We start from the raw sequence: 13,496 nt of genomic DNA on the forward strand, positions 1-13,496 counted from the left end.
GGGACTAAATTTTATATTTTTATTTTTCATATTTGTCAATGGAGTGAGAAGACAAAAAGTCAAAAAAATATTATGACAAATATGCATTTATGCTGACAATCCATGTTGATAATCATTTCAGCGACAAATTTATTCCTCCATGCCACGTAAGCTATTTTATTAATGCTAACGGAAGAAAGTTGACGGCCGAACATATTTGTCACACTTTTTATACTTTGAGCAATTAAATTTTGTATTTTTATCTTTCAAGGACGCATTTGTCAGCGAATTACATATTGAAGGACAAAAGTAACTATTTGCCCAAAAAAATTCACTAAAAGCAACAAAAAAATTCACTAAAAGCAACCTCTCAAATTTTTAATGAATATTAGTTATTAACAAAATAATGTGTAAAGTACAAATAGACTTCCGGTTTACCCACTAACAACATCCTAAAAAATTTTCCATTTTAATTTTGCCCAGCAAATTAAATGAATACATTCGACAATAATCAGATACTGTCCCTGTATCAACCTTTACCCTAGCATGTTTTCCATATCTAAATTTTTAATTAATACAACTCATTTATCCATTAGCATCCTAACGTTTCCAAAAAAGCATTTAGATATTAGAATCAATTCCAGCTTTAGTGGGAATCAAAGATGGAGGAGAACTGCCAAAAGGAACCACACAGCACTGTAGATATCACACAGGGATTGATGCTATGCATCTTACATTAAAAAATTTGATAAAAAGGTGTTATGTTCAGAATCAGATATTTATGCATGTTCTGTAGGGGACCTTTCCTTCTGCTCACAAACATAGTAGTTCTTATAACCAGTGGTTTTACTGGTCCAACCAAACCTGCATATGTACCTATATTCTCAAAAATAAGTGGAGATGCTGCTTAATCATGAGTAATGTTGAGGTACAGGTTTCCCAAATAAAGTACATTAAGCAATGATACATTCCAATTTGTTTCAGAACAAAGATCAACCGCATGAGCCAATGCCACAGAATTTAATAATATATGCACAAGGAAAAAGAAAGAGTTGAAAAGCTAAAGGCAATCTTATCAAATTGGGACCAATTATCAACTTGGTCGGAGTACTAGGTCATTGGGACAAAAGTCAACCTAGTGAATCATCAGTTGATCCGCATGAACGGGTTTATACTAAAAAAAATTTAAATTATTTAATATCATGTAATTTTGTACATTTAAGATTTAAAATTTAATAAAATTCAACATATTTATAAGCATGTATAGCTATGCATTTGTTTAAAATTTTGAAAATGTAACATATTTGTTCATAATTCAATATAAATAACCTTAAGCTAGAATTTAAAATATATATCATTATTGTGACAGATATAATTTAACATACATACGAATTAGTCAAGATAAAATAAAAAATGACAACAACTTTATCACTTCAAATTTTAAGATGCGGTTATGCTTGATAAAACAAATAAGCCAATCTATAAATAACATAATTGTAAAATATAAATTAAATTTTCTAATATGAGTGATGTTCAACTAAAAAAACTCAAAAATACTTGACCCGCTAGTCAATTGGGTCATTGAGTCACCGGTTCGAGGCCGGATTGTGTGAAGTCAGGACCAGATGAGTGACCGGTCCTCGAGCCAACAAATCAACCCAACTGAGTCCAACAATTATGGCTAAAAGCTTATAAACTAATTGATTAAATTGAAAGTATTTAGTAAAATTGATTAATAAATTAACCGATAAATTATAAGTCAATTTATTTAGTTTTATAAACTAGTTGAAATAGTGCTGTCAAAATTAAATTATTTGAGACAGTTTATTAAAAAAAAGCTAAAAGTAATTAAACTAATTCTATAAAGTGGCTTACTACATACTGCACCACAATCATGACTTATTAGTATTTAATTAAAAAATTAAGATACACTTACAATATATGGATTTTTTATCAGATCATAGAGTTCCATAATAAAAAAATTGTAATGACTACTTTAAAAGTCATAATTTCTAATTGATTGACCATGTAAAAATCTTTATAATGGTTATAAAAAATATACTTAAAATATAAGTATTTTTTTTACAATATTAGCAGATCAAAGATTATCATAATAAAAAAAATGTAATGACTACTTTAAAATGTCAGTTTCTAATTGATTGATCCATGTAAAAATCTTTATATTGATGGTGTATAAAAAATACACTTACCATATAAGTATTTTTTACAGCATTATCAGATCATAGTTTACCAAAATTAAAAATAATAATTATAGTGACTACTTTAAAAATTATAATTTCAAATCGATTGACATGTAAAAATCTTTATATTGGTGGTGTATAAAAAATAAACTCATTCTATAATTACAAATTATTTGTCATATAATCCTTTTCATGTTTTAATGTGCACCTACCTTTTTAATTTGAGGGAACTCAAAATCACATCTTCACACTCACAAATCTTTATTGTTTGAACGTTTGCCCTAATTAGATGCTAAACAAACTGAACTCACAAATATTTACGACTGTAATTGTGCAAAAGATTCAAGCTAAATTAAAGTACGATTAGTACTAGCTCCGAGTAAAGATTCAAGCTAAATTAAAGTACGATTAGTACTAGCTCCGAGTAACAAAAAAAACTGAAACTAGACCATTTCAATGTAGATGCGGTATAAATACTTCACAATCAAAGACTGGATGCTAGGAAGTTTAACTAGTGCATGATAGTTATAAGCTCTGGTAACAAAAAAGTAACTGCTGTTGACAGAAAAAGGATGGAAATACTGAAACAAACAAAGGGAAGTTTCACCACCCTTTCTACACAAGTCTCAACTGGAAAGTTGAAGCAAATATCCACTCACAAATCTTTCACGAAGACGATCAGTTAATGAGACGCCGGACGAGTGACCCTTGGCCTCACTGGAGTCTTTGAAGGACTCACCCTACAGAATGAGAATGAAAATCAAATATGAATCAACAAATTTTAGTCGAAACTTGCATAACAAAAACTATGCTTCAGTAAAGGCACCAAACCTTATTGGCTGGGTCCCCAAGAGCATCCCACTACAGTTTAGTGCAATAATAGCACTTTCAGCCTGCTCAAGAAGAAAAACAAAGTCAGCCAAGATAATGGTTCCTCTTGTGCAAGTTAACATGGTAAATGCCACTAACAGCACATCACGAAAGAAATCATTAAATTCTTTAATGATGCATGTGTAAATGTTCTTGTGACATGTTTTACAAAACAGGAGAGAAAATTTTGATGATTTCATAGAATCATAGATCACCAAAATTTTGTGCATGCTTGTACCAAGGAAGACCATTTTTGTGAAATCCCCTATTAGTTAACAACTATGCTTCAAGAAGACAAGAACAGGACAGGAGCTCAATGAAATCTAACTCATCCATACCCCTTTTAGGTATATAAAAGTAAAACAATAAACAATATTTGCAAGGTTAAAAACTAAATTCTTAGTAATAGCTGATTCTTTTAAAAGAGACTAATTCCTTGAACATTTTACTCTTTTACATATTACAAATCAAAAACACGAAAATGAAAGTTTGGTAGATTCATGACCACATGTTGGTTGAATATAAACTGCCCTTCTACCTGTGCAGGGGGAAGTCAGTCGTAAATTAACAAATCACTGAATCAGTAAATGTCTATACAATAAATAAAACAGATACACTTTGTGAGAACTTTAACACATACTTGTGCATAAAACAACAAAAACTTTATCCCACTTGGTGAAGTTGGTTACATGGATCACATGATACCATTGGGCTCAGTTAAAGACCAAATTCTCAAGGATATTATTCACCGTGAGCTCTCTCATAAAAGTTTCCTTTAATGTGATCCTAGGTCTCCCTCTCTCCCTAACACAAATACTGGTGATAGCTTGAAAGAAACTATCCATTGGGAAAGACATGGGGCTCAAAATGCATAAGATAAAAATTGTGAAAATAAAAATTATAGAATAGTTACAGTTGCCAAGAATTACAAAAGTGAATAGAACCACAAAGAATCCATAAAATAATCAACATAGGTTGAATAAGTTGTTCGTGATGCAGTTATTCTCATAAACTATGTGCAGCCAATTAATGGCAACTAGTATAGTCAAAGACTTACCATTGCAAATTCCACAAAAGCAATTCGAGTTGAATGCACGTGGTCCCCCAAGAGCCTCAGGCGCATAACCTGTAAAATAGAATGGCAATGTAAATGAAAATTTATGACATAAATATGATCCAACATATATCATGAAACAATGATTTTCTGGTCTAACCTCGCCACAAGCTGATTCAAAAAAATTCTTCACTTCAGCTTGAGAAACCTGCACTCATATTTGAGAGAAATGTGATAAAGCATCAATAGATTTAACTCCAATATTCATCTATGCAAACCATAGATGCATGTATTATAATTATCCTAGTAAACATATTAAAGATACCAAATTAAGTAAATACTCAATACCATTTCTAAATTAAATAGTTTTACCAAAAATATGTTCTTTAATTTCTCAAGTAAATATACCTTTTTATCAATATTTGTACAATAGACAGTCCGGGCACACATTTCACGCTCATCATCTGACTGTATGTTACAAAAGAAAGAAAATTTAGTAGACCAGAGATTTTGAACAATGAAAGTATAGTATCAAAGTAGCACATACACAATGAAACTATAGTTATCAGTTATCAATAGATTACAAGCTCTTTCAAATTTTAAGAAAACTTTCATTGAAAAGAGAAAAATATAACATAAAAGGGAGACTGGAAGATAATAGAAATCATGCCGCAAAACAAAAGTAGATGGTAAACATGAAATCTTTCAACAATGCTGAACAACTGTAGGCATCATAACTATGTCTAAATCAGTCAAATAATTCCTATCATACAGCAAAAGGGCAAAACTACATCTAACACTATGTTTATGTATAAAAAGGATCAGAAAGTATTCATACCCTAGGGAGGAATGTAGGATTCACTGGAAGAATGGCAGTTTTTGAAGGAAGAACCCTGACTGGATAGTATCCAAGCACAGTACCACCAAGATTTAGAGCGGTCCTTGCACCATCTGTAAACACAAATTCATGAAAATTGCATGATATTGGTTAAAAAAATAAGTCTGTGTGTTAAGGAGAATTTGAAGTGAGTAGGATTTTCAGGACAAGACTTACACTCATCTGCAAACTCAACAAAAGCAAAACGGAGAACAGAATGTGGATCACCACAAATTCGGCAATCAATTACCTTCAATTCAAATGACACAATAAATATCATTACTGCCTAAGTAGGGTAATAATCATAACAAAAGATTTATCTTTCAAATTTAAATCCTAGATATTCAGCCAGAGGAGAGATATTACTGTACCACAACATGCATCAGATAGAAAGGTGAGGAAGCGCATTCAAATTTCTTATAAATTCTTCCAAGTGACTACTGCTGCTAGTGAAGATCTTGATATGTCAAAGAAAAAGGACCATGTAAAATTAAAAATTAGCAGGCTGTGTGCCAGTCAATATACAAGAAAGATGAACCCATTTCACCGGTGAATAAGTGAAATCTACTTAATTACAACAGCAACCAAGCCTTATCCCATGGGGTGGGGTAAAACATAGTCAATCCTGGATTGCAGCATGGAGTGGCCAACCCCAATAACACTATGATGGGATAGCGGATTGTAGGATGGAAGCTATAATTAAGAAGTCAATAACGATGGGAAGGGAAGAAACTAAAGCTGAGGCGGAGGTGCTCTGTTGGACTAGTTTTGACTAACAATGCCATGGCTGCACCAAAGGACAGAATTTACAATCGAAAGAAAAAGAAACAGGATAGAGGATAGACAGAGAATTTGTCTGTGTGAAAAAGAAACACAGATTGGAATCCTGGAAGAAGTTGTAGCAAAAAACAAAGGGTGGCCTGTGAGCAAGAACTATTGTCACCAGGGTCAAGACGGAGAAGACTCAACAGAGGTTAAATGGCATCCAAAAAACATGTTAGGGCAATACTGGAGAAGCAAGGGATTTGCCAGGAAGTGTATCAACTTCCAGAGATGGGTAGTGAAAAGGAACAGAGCTTCAAAGAATGAAGAGTGTTGAGTCCAATACTTATTCTGTCGGGGGAAAACATGTGAAAATTCAAAATTCACCTTAACAATCAGGGGTAGTTGAGCATATGATATTAAAACAGGGATTTAATGGTCTGCTAACAATAGTGACGGTCGCAATTAGTCCACTACCTGCTCTCCGTTCAGGCTACTATTGTCACTGCACAAAAAATGGAATGCAATGCCCCTTTTCATCACAGCCAGGCCATGTGATGCAACAATAGCAGTGCTATAGTGCACTATTAACTACAGTCATGGATTAACAAAACCATTGGGCTCTATCAAAGACCAAAGTTTTCTTCTGTCTTCCTCTACCTATTTTAATAAAACTATCCTCCATGTGGTGGAATTCTTAATTCTACACAACTAAATAAAGATAAATATATGAACACAAACTCAAAAGGAATCATAATCAGATTGAGAAGGTCAAAGAAAGCAATAAATAATTACGATTCCTTCAGATGAACAGATTACAATTTCCTTTTTCGTAAGGATTTGAGATTTCTAACTAATATCATAATCTAGTCATATATATATATATATATATATATATGTTCAGTGAATGCATATATGTACCATTTACAACAGATGATTTTGCAAAAGAAATTTATTTCTAGATAGCAATGAAATATTCCCAAACAAGCCAGAGGCAGTTTTTTAAAGAAAAAATCTTCATATCAGTTCTATGATCTTGTTATATCAGGTCCAAACAAATTGAATGGGTTTAAATGGAAAAAATATACCAATAACAGCATCCAAAACCTCATAACTAACACAGATTAGCATAGTCAAGAATAACTGTAGCTGTAAATTGAAACAAGAGAAAGAGAAAGAAGTGCTTTGGATAGCCGACTGAAGAAAATGACAGCAAAAATCAAGCAGAAAATGGAGTGAAGAGTTCATTCATGTAATAGGTCTGATCCATGCTCCATTAAGAGGCATAGTGCAGCCAACTGTGTGGAAAGTAGACAGAGCTAAAATCTCACAAAAGAGAGTATCAAGATGGATAGGGAAATGTTGGCAATGCTTAGCATATGGCACAATGTGAGGGAAAAAGAAATTCCAGCAACCTAGGATTTGCAGAGTTTAAAAATAAATGACAAATAAAGCTAGGTGAGAACCATAGAAAAGATAATGGTAACATATGACAATCACAAAACATAGTTGCACAGAAAAAGTTAAAATACTGCAAACAAATACCCTAGTTTAAATTTATTAACCAATGTAATATTTGTACCTAACTTTAAACTAAGAAAGAGTAATCAAGCTATCAATCAAGGCTGATAACTTACTTGTCCACAGCTGCTGAATAAAGCAGCAAGCCGCTCCTCAGTAACCTACACCAGGACAAAAGACTGTTAAAATAATTCTGTTATCTATGATTGGAACAGAACACTAAACAAACTACAACAACAACAAAAGACCAAATCACATTAGGTGAGATCGGCTATATGGATCACAATTCACATGACGCCATTCAACTTGGTTAAAGACCAAATCATAGTGAGTCCCAAGCCCGGGTAAAGGAGGAGGATTGTGCTAGACCCTCAACAGCCAACGTAAAACTCATTGATATGCCTTATATGGAATGCTAAACACACTAAATCAAGATAAAATTTTATTCATGCCATTCTCAATTCACTTACATGCTGATCAATCTCAGAAACATATACTGTTCTTCTAATGCTATCTTCTCTCTGAGCCTTTAGTGATCTTCCACTCACCTTTCTCCTTCCTTGGTTAAAACTATTTCTTCTCTGCAAGAGATGACAAAAGTGAAAATTTTCAGTAAACGCAATTGGCATCAGGATTAATTTGCACATAAAATGCCACATCAATGATATCATTCAAATCATTTCAACAGAAACTGGAATCTTCGCATAAATAAAATGTTATAGGCCCATCGTAGCATGATACGTGTCATATAATCAATTTGGAGTTAATTGTACAACATGAGGACGGATAACAGACACGACAAAATTTGTAGGTAGTGCCACAAATCTGAAAAACATACTAAACTACAATGTAAATTGAAGAGAAAAACAAAAATTTGTCTAGCTGTGTTGTGATTACTGAAATTGTAGAAGATTGCAGGCAAATGCAGCCACAATTGTGGTCACAATGCATTGCATAAAGCTTCCAAACTGCAGTATTGCATTCACAATTTTAGTTGCCAGCCATGACTATAATAAACACAAAACATGCAAATATAACATGGAAAAACAACATCCATTCGTATAGGATGTATATAACTACAATCAAATACCAGAGACTCAATTCAATTCATCCCAATTTAGAATTTATAGCCACACAAAAATATTGGCACTTCACTGAATAATTAAGATTGTTTCAAAGCAATATTGACATTCCGCTACGGTGCCGTTTCTCTTAGGTGGTGCAATTGGAATTTCCTTTGTGAATTTTTTTTCCTTTCTGGATTAACAGTAATTGCTATTTGGTTTCCCATGCACGGTCTTTCACTAAATTCATTAAAATTCTGTCTTTACCAGCCAAAAACATTGTCACATGAAAATTTTAATTAAGTATCAAATTTCCATACACAAAATTGACGACACAACCCTGCAAAAACCCTCACTAAAACCGAAAAATGTGAGATCAAAGGCAGAACAATCCTACCCTTCGATTGTTCGGGAAATTCTCATCAGCAGAGGGCTTAGTGCTGACCAGAAAGTGGGTTGGTGAGAGCTGATTAAAGCCCTGAAAGCGATTATCATGATTGGGAGAATATGATGAAGGGAAAAACTCCTTCGCCAAAGGATTCAACTTTGTGAACATGTCAACCAGCTTCTGCACACTGAATTCAGATTCAGCCTTAGGTTTTGAGTCCATTTTGTTGGCATCAGCGGGAATCTCAGCAACCGCAGCCATGGAAAATCAAACAAAAGCCACCACCCCACAAAAACCCTCAACAATTTGCAACACTAAAAATCCAAAAGCTGATATTTTGAGACCGGAAACCAAAGAGAAACACAAGGAATCTGTGAGATTCCCTTGTTCTGCAGACACCCCAGAAAGAAAGAGAGGGAAAAAAATGCAGAATTTGCAGAAGTAGAAAATGTGATCAGATATTTTTTTTGAGAGTACGCTGTTTCAGAAAATTGGAAGTGAACCAAAACCCATTTGATCAATGCTCGGAATTGCTTAAAAAACAATGAAGCAGCAATGGAAACAAGGACAATTAGGGTTTAGAAATGAATCATCACACAGCTGAGGAGAGAGAGAGAGAGAGAGAGAGAGAGAGAGAGAGAGAGAGAGAGAGAGAGTAGAGGTGGTGTTTGGAATAGCATAGGCTTTGGCTTTAGCTACTCTGTCTTGGCCTTTGCTTGTGCTGTGTGGGTTTTTTCTTTCTAATTTTTTAATTTTGAAAATACAAGTCTTTGGATTTTTAGTTATTAAATTTGATTAGAATGTATTAATTGTATAAATACTTTTAATATTTGGTTTTTTTATTTGTTGAACTTTTTTTTATTGTTATAAATGCTAAGATTCTTCGCTATTAATATAATAGTAATAATAATTAGTCTAAAAATTATATTTAAAGTTATTTCTAATTTGTTGATTAGATAAAATATAATAATATTGAAATTAAATTCTTAGATTGGTATGGAAATTCTTTGATTGGGCTTCTGCTAATAATCTTAACATGTCAAATAGTATTAAGAGTGCCTATTTGTTCTACTAATTTTGCATAAAGAAATAAAAACAAACTCTAATTTATTTTTAAGTTAGTAGATATAAAAAGTGAAAAAGTAAGAATACACCTATCAATGATTTAAATTAAGAAATTAATCAGAATGTACTTATATTGTAAAAAAACTGATTTAATTATAAATCATCATATATATATATATATATATATATATATATATATATATATATATATATATAATTAATCAAGAAAAAGTGACATAATTAACGGATAATTATGTTTTTTAAATATATGGTAAGGAGTTTAAATTTTAGGTTTAAGTATATAAAAGAACATTTGTTAAAAAATAATAGTATCTTAAATAGATCTTGATACTTAAAAAAAAATCATCTCTAACTTTTGGATAGGAGATACTTTGGGTTCATTATAAAATTATTAATTTTTGTAATACTTATTTTAAAAGTCACAATTAAAAAATTTTAATTAATTGATCATATAAAAATTTTATATATATCTCAAAAAGAAGTTATATTGGTCAATCCATAGGATTGACAAAATGGGGAAAGTTTTTAGTGTACTCACAATGAGTTAGAAGATATATGTAATTTCTTATTCAAGACAAAAAAAAAATTATGCTGATCAAACTTTTAAATTAGAATATCTTACAATTTTAAACTAATTTTTTCAATTAATAATATATACTTTACTTTTATTTTACATATTTGTTTACACGTTAACAATGTTTATTAATTCTTTTAATATTTTATTAAAAGCATATTAAATAAAAATATATGTTTAATAACTTAACAAAATAAAATAATATTTACTGTTTCGTATAATAAATAGAAATAATAATAAAAGTATTAGACAAAGATTTAAAAAATTATTTTCGTTACGTAACTATTATTTGTTGTCTCCCAGAATTTTCAAAAAATAAATTAAGAGAATTAGAATAAAATATACCACAACAAAGTTTTATCCCACTAAACAACTGATTAGATGAGATTGTGATAGGTCCTCCACCGCTAACGTAAAACTCTCCGTTATATTTATCATGCATTATTCACCATAGAATTAGGGGTAGAATATAAGTGAAAGAAAAAAGTGAGAATATTTTATAGTAAACATATTATTAAAAATATGCAGTGTGAAATTTTATATATATATATAAAGTGTGTTTATATAAAAATATATAATATGTCAAAATCGAGAGGGCAGGTGTGTTTGAAAAGAGGGGAAGCTAATGCTATTTAATTAATTAAAAAACAACTGATGGTTCAAGTGCATGCTTTTGTTCCTTTTCTGATTTTGTGTTCCATCGATTGGATACGTCACCCCTAACTACACCTTGGGCATAATTGCTTTTAGTTTATTGGGATTCTCAAATTGATTTTATCCTATTTTTTCTTTGCTCTCTTCATTAGTATTGAATTTTCTCCCCTATCTTTCGTACCCAATTAAAGGGAAGTTTTTTTTATATAAAAAAAATCACTTTCATAATTGTTGCACTTTTACTTTTTTATTTGTAAATTGTAGAATGTACTTGATTTTAATTAAATGTAGGTGTGTAAAAGTTTAGCACCCTTTTCATTTTGGTGCGAGGCACAATAAACATGGCAAGGGTGGGGCTACGTGGGGTAAGGGGTTTATTGTCTTTATGTGTAGTTTTAAGTGCACATGTTTATTTCGTCACCATCAATATATTTTTTAATTTAAGGTCTGATTTGCGAAAGTTTGTATTTTAAACGGACCGCATAAGTTTAATTCGCTAAATAAATAAACTTCTCTTTAAGACTGTGAATTTAAATTTCCTAGAAGTTTGTGGATAAAAGATCAATCCGCAAGTCTAAGTAGTAATTTAAAAAATAAAAAGTTGAAAAATATATAAAACTACAACAACAAAAAAAACTGAGTTTATTTTTTAAATTAAAATCAATCACACTAAAATATTTTAACATTTTAAATATAACAAATTAATAATAAAAATTTAAATTAAATAGAAAAATCCTAATGTAACAAATTAACAATAAATTTAGGCATATTAAACAAATAGTACACAAGTGATAGAGTATGTTAGGTCCGCATGTTGAACGGGCCAGATTTCAAAAACTTAATATAACTATATGAATTTTAAAAAAAAATCATTTTCGTAAGGTCCACAAACTTAAATGGCCGATCCTTGAGCATAACTAAATCCCGTGTACTCTTGGTTTGGTCACAATGTCAATAATTTTTTTTTTTTTTCCTTAAGATCACAAATATTTTCTTAAAAATAATTATATTTATGAAATAACCAAGTTAATTTTCTAGTTAATTTTTTTATATAAGTTTCCTAAATCTCAATACTATAAATTGATTTATTCTTTTTTAAATTAATTACATAACCTTTTCATTTTTCAATACTTATATACAAAAATTACATCAAATACAGTTGTTCGTGATTTTGTATGTAAGTGAGAAGGTGAACATATTCAAGTTCTAAAAGAAAAGGCAATTGTACTTGTTAATCATATTTATTCTATCCCACGAAAAAATTCACATTCAGGACGTAAACACTCAGTTCATTTGATGCTTTTATAAATGCAACTAACATCATTGAATAAGATACATCGTTATTTTACAATATTATCCTAATGGAATATTCATAAGTGTTGGGTATATTTTGTAGGTATTCATCCCTCTTACTTAAGTGTTAGAAATATATCAAAGTCTTGCACGAAATTAAAGAATTTAAACATGTCAATTTTTACTTTGGTCGAGTGAACAACCAATTTATATGTATATAACTTGTGAAGTTTGAATTCATCACCTCATCCACTTATATAATTTATACTTTGGTCGGGTTGAACTTCAATTCAATAGAGCAAAAAGAAACTCTAAATAAAGGATCTCAATTATATAATTTGCTTTTTAATATTTTCTACCTCTATGTATGGTCACCTATTTTAATTTTTCATATTTACTTTAGGATAAAGAATTAAGAAGTTGTTAACCCAACATGATATCTTTTCAGCTACTCCAACTTATAAGCCCCATTAAACATTAGAAAGTTAATTTAGTTTCATTGAAATTTTTTATGGTAATATATATCATTTGTCTTTAAAAATAAAAAAAAGGCAATATCTTTTATTTTTTATTTCTAAAAATGTTGATTAATTTTTGTTATTATGTAGGCGTTCCTTGATGATATAAATACTCCACCCTTATGGAGTATGGAGACAATTGTTCCCACAAGAAATTTTTTTACTTAAACATATTGATAAAAAAATAAATAAATTTCCTCCATAGAAAAATAGGATTTGTCCCCATAAGATTTTTTTTTTAAAATGAACATAGAAAATTATGATTTTCGCTCTTCTAATATTATGTACATAAAATGAGTCAATGACATAAATACACACTTTATCCAATTGTAATTTGTAAAAATTTAGTTAATTTAGAATTTTGTCACGAGATTATGTATTTTATAAAAACTTATATTACTAATATTTTTTATGTAAACATATTACAAATGATTTTTCCCACTAAACAAATTTTTTGAATCCGCCTAATTATATGACATATCTTTAATCCCTGACCAACATCCAAAGAATTGAAGCTAGTTTATAGTAGCATTATAATTGTTTGATGTTGTACTATTTTGGTTATGATGTCATTAAGGTCAATGAAATCAAACTTTAGTGTAAATCTACACATTTCTACACTAAAAAGTAATGCAACCGTCACAAAAGAAGTTTA

General features: G+C 30.6%; 1 protein-coding gene across 1 annotated transcript; it reads right to left on the reverse strand.

Annotated features, from left to right (window-relative positions):
• Positions 1 to 2,605: 2,605 nt before the first annotated feature.
• Positions 2,606 to 9,423, reverse strand: LOC100818291 (polyadenylate-binding protein-interacting protein 9). Its single transcript, XM_003546721.5, has 10 exons — positions 8,726 to 9,423; positions 7,735 to 7,845; positions 7,381 to 7,425; positions 5,159 to 5,231; positions 4,943 to 5,055; positions 4,513 to 4,572; positions 4,265 to 4,312; positions 4,108 to 4,176; positions 3,012 to 3,073; positions 2,606 to 2,920 (listed from the first exon to the last, which is right to left on the reverse strand). The coding sequence occupies exons 1-10, from the start codon at positions 8,975 to 8,977 to the stop codon at positions 2,863 to 2,865; spliced, it is 891 nt and encodes a 296-aa protein (XP_003546769.1). The 5' UTR covers positions 8,978 to 9,423; the 3' UTR covers positions 2,606 to 2,862.
• Between the last annotated feature and the right edge of the window lie 4,073 nt (positions 9,424 to 13,496).

Source organism: Glycine max, chromosome 15 (genome assembly GCF_000004515.6).
Source record: "Glycine max cultivar Williams 82 chromosome 15, Glycine_max_v4.0, whole genome shotgun sequence".
Taxonomy (NCBI): Eukaryota; Viridiplantae; Streptophyta; class Magnoliopsida; order Fabales; family Fabaceae; genus Glycine; species Glycine max.